The sequence below is a fragment of the Phyllostomus hastatus genome, unplaced genomic scaffold (genome assembly GCF_019186645.2).
Source record: "Phyllostomus hastatus isolate PE091 unplaced genomic scaffold, TTU_PhHast_1.1 phas_scaffold_39, whole genome shotgun sequence".
Classification (NCBI taxonomy): Eukaryota; Metazoa; Chordata; class Mammalia; order Chiroptera; family Phyllostomidae; genus Phyllostomus; species Phyllostomus hastatus.
This window is the reverse complement of record NW_025334028.1, coordinates 18,694,897-18,703,270: the sequence shown is the minus strand read 5'-3', so window position 1 is coordinate 18,703,270 and position 8,374 is coordinate 18,694,897. Positions and strand designations below refer to the sequence as shown.

The window sequence follows — 8,374 nt, the reverse complement described above, 5'->3', positions numbered from 1 at the left end:
GAAAACTTGCTCTTTTTCTAAAGTAGGGAGATGGCCTTGCCTGTCACTGGGTGGGTTTTCTCCACAGACTGTCAGACAATGAAATCCCCGACCCCTTTAATCGTATCAGTCCTGTGGTTGCCCCCATTTTCAGAAATTGTGCTTTAAAATGTTTTCAGAAGGGTTCGTGGCTTCCAGGTTATCCAGAAGGCCTGTCACCTCCCTGTATTGACCTTTGGTGGGATGACAATGGATTCGTTCAACAACACATAAGGTGTGCTCCAGACCAATTTTCGCACGGTCAAGGAGAGGATTACAAGGATGACAGACTCTGCAAACCGACTAGCACACAAAGCCTCGCCCTCGTAAGGGGCCATAACCCATCCCACTGTCCACTGGACTGTTGTGTGTTGATGAGATCTGTCCAGAATCCTGAGTCAGGAATCCGTGCAGAATGTCCTGAGAATCATGACCCACCAGTTTTGGGGTGGAAAATGGGGACATTGCCCCAAGATACCATCAGCTGCCCACCAGCAGAAGTCCATGCTGCTGTATGTCAGCCTCTTAATGTGCCATTTTAGATGTGTGCCTCAGCAAAACCATTAACTCTCTAGTCCGTAACAGGACAGGGCCCCTTTTAAATATGCCTAACCTCTGCGTCACCCTCCCTCAGTCCCAAAGGTCTACTGGTATTGACACTGCCAGACCTGCTATTGAGCCTGATGGCACCAACCCTGAGGAATAGCCCTCAGAGCTGGAGTTCAGAACCTGAACCCTAACAGACGAGGAGTCCGTGGCTCTGAACCTCAGCATGATGGTGAGGCAACATCTGAGAATCATGACCTGAGAGCTATGCTCTCTCTGTTCAAACAAATCTGTTTAGAATGGCATAAAAGAGCAAGAAAGCTACAGACAGTGGAAAATGCCTTTTCCTTTTTATATCCTTAGTCTCTTATAACACCTGCCAGTGCAGGGTTCTAAACACCAGTGGATACTGCTCCCGGCCTTGGAGAAGAAAGCGGACCGCAATGAGAACACACGGCACGTGCGATCCGTGGTTTGCGTTCTCCCTCCGTTCCTTCCTAGACCCGCTGGTGGTGACACCCTCACCCTCCAGACAGAGCACTGGGCCCAAGCGCAGGGACAGCATCACTCCGTGTGCTCGCGCTGGATGTCACAGTGCTCTCTGTGTCCATCGGGTTTGATGTCGAGCTGTAGCACATTGGTAACCTTTCTCTTTGCTCTTTCTAAAGAAGACAACCAATGTTTGGCAGAGAAAGAGCCCCAGCAGTCTGTGCTGAAGAGCCTGTGACATCCACCTGCCGTTCCCTTTGGAACTGTTCAACTGCAGAAATGTCAGATGGAGGTTTTGTGCTTTGTCTTTTTTCCTTTTTTAAACACAATACAACCTTGGCTTTCAGATATGGAACACTTCTTTTGTTGTTGTGGAGTTCCCTCTTGCTCTATCTTCTATGCAATTCCTTTTCTAGAAAACCCCTGGTGGAGGAGGAGTGCTCCCTGGGCACTTCGCCCACCGAGGCGCCATGCGGCGGAGGTGAGGGTGCCGGCGCCAGGTGTGTCTCTGTTTTCTCTCTGATGCCTCTCCCCATTTTCCTGCAGTCCCCTTGGTTTGTAAATTGCCTGCATTTATTCTGTCAGCCAACATGTATAAATTGTAAGAAAGAATTTTTAAACAGGTAATAAATTATATTTATAAGCAACAGAGAATGCTCTCTCCCTCATTTCTTCCTACCAGAGCACCCCTCCATGTGGATTCACCCTGTGTTTCTCCAGTAGGACACCCGGCTTTTGGTTTCCACCCCGATGAGAATCACCACCCATTTCAAGCCTCTGCATACTGAGGTCATGGGAGAGCTCTGAGATCTGGCCTCCCTCTGTGTCTGTCCCTCTGTGCCACCATCCTGGTAGCTTCAAAATCCACCAAGACAGACCCACAGGTCTGGCTTTCGGGCCCCTCTTTCATCACCGGTGATCTTGCCCACCACACCCACCCACGATGGCGATCACACCCAAAGCCTTGTGCTTAGTCTCGCTGCTTCCTCTCTGAATCTCCATTCTGACCACAGCCTCTTTCTCAAAAACTGCCGGTGTGCTACCTCAACCCATCAGGGCCCCCTGCCCTTTGACCCATCAGTGGGCTCCCCTTTGATCCTGTCCCCACTCTGTACAATGTCAGCCATGCCCTTGATGATGATATTCTTTATTTTCTATGGCCCTTTGCTCCACAGGCCTGGTAAACCTCATTCTGAATGAATCCAATTACTGTAGTGTCCATGCCCACACTTGGGTTGCTGGTATAAAAATGAAATCCTAAAACTACAGAGAAAAGGGGATTGTCACGTGGATTGCATTTCAACTTCAGAACCATTCCATGCAATAGACATTAGTGTGATTCTCATCTTCAAGGGGAAGAAACCGAGTCTTTCAGAGGTCAGAACGTGCCTACTGTCACTCAGCCTAGGGAGTGAGTGAGCCTGGAGGCACGTGCGGGCTGTCCCCAGTCCAGAGGCCACACCCTCACCCACTAAGTCACGCAGCATCAATCTCAATCAGGCCCGGCGTTGCCCACAGGCTGTGATTTTCCACAGTACAATGCTCACTTCTTTAAACCATTGCCGTCCCTATCTTTTCTCTGTCTCTCAGAAAATGACTGTGTCTCCTCATTACAGGAATAACAGAAGCTGTCGGACTGTGGCTCTCGCTCTCCTGCAACCAAGTGTATAAACTCACCTGCGTGGCTCCCCTCCACCACCACCTTCCCGCCTGTAACAATGCGGCATTTTCAAAGACAGAAAAAAAGCACAACTGTAACATAAAAGACACATTCTTTCCAAGGGGAGAATGAAACCATTTTATTTGGGGGAATGTTCAAACAAAGCCATAAACAATTTGTAACCAATACAATTGTTTGTTCCCTAGTCCTGAATAATTACAGTATATACAAATTCAATAAGGCACTGGTTCCCCAAAAGAACACAAATCAGTCTTCTTTTGAAACAGACAACAAAACCCTTTATATATTGCCAACTCTTCTCAAAAAAATATGGCATTGTTTTTTTTGTTTTGTTTTGTTTTATAAGAGCAATCATAATCGCTAAATCATAATTGCTAAATAATGACACTTTTGGTGCCATTTTGTTCATTTCCACTGCTACATGACTGAGTTTTCTAAGGAGTTATAACCACAGAACTATTCAAGTTTAAAAACTATACTTCTTTCGGTGCCTTTCCACCTACAGAGAAAAACTAGGACAGACCAATGACATAAAACACTGGAACTTCTAATGAATATGCATGACTCTAGAAACATGAAATTCGGTTGTTTCTAGTACTTGCCACACCCGGCTACACAAGTGAAGCAAGGAATTCCCTGTAAATAAAGTCTTAGCATGTTTTCTAAGCAGCTTCATGTTTTGAGAGTAAAAAGAATGGTCACTAGTGAGTTTCGAGCGGTGCTTTCCAGGAGGTCCAAGCCTGTCTCCTCACATACAATGTTCATAGCACTGTTACTTGTGAGTTAACAATCTACACAACTTTCATAAATAAATATTATGTTTCATTTAGTGCTTTATCATCCATAATATTTAAATCTCTAATCCACAAAATGGAGTTGTGCCAGACTCCAAATTGAACATAATATTTATATATACATATATATTTGTAGAAAATATACACACATAATAAACTATAAACCTGATCATCTTAGCATACAAAACTTATATTAGCTAGCAACTAGTATCTGAGGACACCTCTGGGAGAGTGACTAGGAGGAAATCTTAGTCTTTGAAATAGTCCTTACAGTAAGAAATCAACTACATTATTAATTTCCAGGTTCCCACTTATTATATAGAAAGGTAAAACAAAAAGGAAATAAAATAAAATAAAATACAATTCACTTCTGAGCTACTAGAAATTTAAAAATGAAAAATAATTATTTGGAAGTGAGTAGGTAGTCTGTTTAAGAACACTTTAGGATTCTCTAAGCTGAATTTTTGGAAGACAGAAACATCTATTCATAAATAAATTCTTGTTGCACTGAAAGACTGTAATAACTAAATAGATGTCTTGAAGTATCTCAGAAATAACTTTTAAATGTTCATGGTGAGTAAATCAGGTTGAGAAATAGAAAAGAAGCTATTGATTTTTGCAAAGCAACTAATCAAGTAATATAGAAGAAATTTCCTGCTATTTTTCATTAGAACCAACACCTCCCTAGAAAACTAGTTAACTTTCAAATCATCACCTCCCCCCAAAATATTCTGATTTGAAGTTATCATATATAAAAACTTACCAAAAAGAACACACATTTTTGTCTAAAAAAATAAGTCCAACCTCACTTAACATTTAGGAAAAATCAGGAAACCAAAACATGTCCTCACTCGACTGGCATAAATGTGTACTTGTTTGTCTGTGGACGATCTGACCGGAGGCACTGGCGTCTCTCTCCATGGCTCAGATGAGTATCACACCTAGTTCAGGCCACACATTCCTTCTAAGCTATCACAAAGAACACAATTTGACACAAGAGAAAGCAACCATCATCACATTGCCAGTCAGGTTATTTCAGTATCACCAAAAAAAAAAAGCAATATTTGGATTAAAATTATATTTGGAACCAACTGTGTCTAATTTTTTTAAAAAACAGATTTTGTTCATATTCAAGAATCAAAAAATCTTTGTTACAAACAAAATGTGGCTCTGAAGCCTTGGAAAGTGAGGGCTGCGTACAGAACACTGTGTTTCCTCTCAGCACCCGCCCCGAATCAGCACCGCTCACAGCCACTCTTTGCTCTCGGATGTTTCATCAATGAACAAGCCACCAGCTGCAAGCCGACTTCAGAAGTGAGAAAAACATTTTCCCATTTTTCATGCAGCTGTCAAATTTTCAAAAAATCTCCATCCTTCAGTCAGCAAGTGGTGGAAATGTGTTATAAAACACTGCCCCCTGGAGTAGTCTGGAAGAAACGTCCTTTTTTTAAGAGGCTGAGGGGAAAGCACTTCCCAATTCCTTACTAAATTACAGAATTTCTGAGCAGCAGACGAAAGCCATAGTAAGGACATGTAAATGAATAAAGGTGTGGGGGATGCATACGACTTTGGACTTTATGGTCCTGTTGCTCAGGAACATGGGCCCTATCTATGATCGGACTCCTGTTGCTCAAAGTGAAAACCGGGCAGAATCCGGTAGGTGAAGAGATGTTTTGCACAGTTGCCACAGAGAATACAAAATTAATAAATTAAAAAGTGAACTGAACAGCATGAAAATAAAATAAAATAGAGTCAGTATTCCTAAGATGTGAAATGATCACCTATAATGTATATACTCAGTCCATGTCTATTCTAGCAAAATAAGTCACAGCAGCCATACTCTTTTGTGGCCTCCACTAGCTCTCCTCTGCTGTCCCATTTGGAGGTTATACGTATCTATTTTTTTAAATTAAAATTTAGTTAAATTAACCTGACATAGGCTTCTTCTTCTCTTAACTCAGACACAAAAGAGACAGATAATAACGAAAAGAAACTGGTTTTATCTATACAAAGTAAGGTGCGCATAACTTTCCCCTTGTGCTTCTGAGATGGGCTCTTCTGCGTATATGAGAAAGGAGCCCTGTGTACCCCCACCCTCTTCCCTACTGACATGGTCTTCTTACAACACAAGAGCCCAGTATCTCTATTGTAAAGTGTGTGGTCTTCAACGCAACTGATGGCAATTTTATTTAATATTGAACTTTTTGATGAGAGATCAAAAGCATGCATGGGTCAATTCTCTGCACATTATTTTTAAAAAAAGGCTTTGTTTGTGTTTAATGAAAAGGAAGGGACTCGACCATGAAAGAAATACCCAACAGAATCAGAAACACCACATGGCTCTGAAGAAGAACACTGACACTTACTACTTCTACTAGAATCACATAAAATCTTCATTTGTTCCATATCCTCTGAAGCTGCAAAAGGCCACCTGCAGGAACCCCCACAGGTGGTCCCAGACAGGTGGTGTTTGTACCCAGGTGCATTCACATTGCTGAGGTGGCGCCCAGAGTGGGCTGGCCAAAGTGGTCTGAGGGGTGGGGCAGGGGCTTTCCAGAGAGTTCCACTCTGCATTCTCCAACTTCACAGACTGTCTTTTGGTTTGTAGAGTGCAATAACATTTTACCAATGGAAAAACTATTTTAATTTACTTTCCAGCAGAATTTCTGGCAAGAACTTCCATTGTTATTATTTAAACTATACTAGTATAAACCTTAAAACACCTAAATTAATTGTTATATTTTGGCAAAATTAAAGCATCTTTTGGGGGTAAAGAGGGGGCAATCTCAAAATATGGGGCTTTCTTAGAAAGCAAAAAGCATCATTTCTTGAACAAGTTACCCAAGCAGTTTCAACCTCCTACAGACACGATAAATTTGTTTCTGGGAACTTCTTCGTGGAGGCTGCTCCCTGAGAGGTGAGGCTGGACCCGCTGGGAAGCAGGGCCGCGTTCAAGGCTTGCACTGTGGATGTGTCTGGAACATTTTTTGCTTTGCCCACAAAGAGAAGAAGATCTGACTTTCTCCAGTAATGCCCCCCAACCCCTCGGATCAAAGTTTAATGTCCTGGGACTCCGACATTTTGGCAAGTGTTTTCTTAACACGCAGGGCCGTCAGTCTTGAGGCAGGGTTGTGCGCCCAGCACTCCGTCATCAGCTTCCCCATCTGCCGGAGACACTGCGGGAGGGAGGGAAACCGGGAGCAGAGCAGCATTAGAGACGTGCATTTATGAGGTGCCAGGCTGGCCCGTCATACATATTTGGCTTTTAGTCTTGCATTTCTAAACTCTGAATACATTTTGAAAGATACTTTTAAAACCAGGCAGACAAAATTTCATAAAAATTATTTTTTCATGCAAATTTTAAATGACTAAAACAGGTTTTCATGTCTCCCTTGTGATAGGAGCAAGCAGGTGGTTTTGCTGATTGAAAAATAGTACCTTTGAAGTCAATATTAAATAAATACAAAAATACCCAGGGAATCTGTATTCCACTCCACACTCTCAGATTGTTTTCAACACTTGATAAGCTTAAGTCTTCTCTCTAATTCCATACTATACAAACAAACGTGGCTATTCCTAAATCACAGCTGTCTGCTACAATAATAGCATCACAATGTTGCATTTAACAAGATTAATGACCTGTGCAGAGTCTGGCTAAAACTTTCTCCTACATCAATTATTGATCTTCCTGTTGAAAAGCACAATTTCACTTCATTAGAAATCCTCAGTGAAGGAATCGGGGGAAATACCAATGCCCATAACCACTTTCAAAGTAATGTAACTCCAGCATCTCATAAAGCTTTCTGCATGGTCCACTGGAAAACAATGTATTATTTAGCGTTTCAGTAACTAGACACAAAACCAATGAGCCAAAGGTTATTTTTAAATACCTTTTAACACTGAAGAATTATTTTATAAACAGTGCCCTGCCCATGTGTTTGCACTGGCTCCGGTACATATTTGATGCTTCAAACACATCTCCGAATGCCGTCTGCCACAACATCCAGAACCTGGGTAAGTTTACAAGCCAGAGGACGGACAGAGAGGATGCAGAGCCCATGAGTCAGGCAAGGCAAGGCCCGCCCCACTCATTTCCTCCTTCGGAACAGCTTTTGAGCAGACAGACCTGGGTTAGTTTTCACCACTACATCCTTACAGCCCAGTTGCAGTGGCCCTGCTGAAATTGCATCTCTTCATCTTTATTAACAAACTAGGTCAACTTGAACAACTTTTGTGTGTAGAAAAAATGCATTTTTCAGATGCCTATCTTCTCTGTCATCAAAATGAGAGAATGTTGTACGTGGATTTGTCATGGAGAAAATTGATGATGCTTTGAAAATACACACACACACACAGAAATATAGTCTTTATGCAAATGACAGGACATTAAAAATAACTGAAATAATGTTATCTGTTATGCTGGCCAAATGTTAACGCACTCAATATATTTTGGAAGTGGCAAAATGAAATAAAAAAAGAAACAGATAATATACCATATTACACTTAGAGCCATATAAATTATTGCAGTGTGGTATTGTTACTGTCACCATCAAGACAAAGAAAAAGAATTCCTGCTCTGGCTGGTGTTGCTCAGTGGATTGAGCTTGAGCTATGAATGAAAGAGTCGCCAGTTTGGTTCCCAGTCAGGGCACATGCCTGGGTTGTAGGCCAGGTCCCCAGCGGGACCACATGAGAGGCAACCACACACTGATGTTCCTCTCCCTCTCTTTCTCCCTCCCTTCCTCTCGCTCTAAAAATAAATAAATAAATAAAACCTTTAAAAAAAGAATTCCTGAAATGAATATTTGGAATTTTGGCAAAAAAGGAAAAGTTATATAGCACGTGG

At 42.0% G+C, this 8,374-nt stretch overlaps 1 protein-coding gene across 7 annotated transcripts in view; it reads right to left on the bottom strand.

The window, feature by feature from the left end:
* Positions 1–2,837: 2,837 nt before the first annotated feature.
* Positions 2,838–8,374, bottom strand: part of BMPR1B (bone morphogenetic protein receptor type 1B) — a 351,002-nt gene continuing 345,465 nt past the window's right edge. For all 7 annotated transcript variants that reach the window (XM_045820362.1, XM_045820361.1, XM_045820366.1 and 4 more), the window contains one exon: positions 2,838–6,704. In XM_045820362.1, coding sequence (XP_045676318.1) covers positions 6,579–6,704 — 126 coding nt within the window. In that variant the 3' untranslated portion in view covers positions 2,838–6,578. The remainder of the gene's footprint in view (positions 6,705–8,374) is intronic.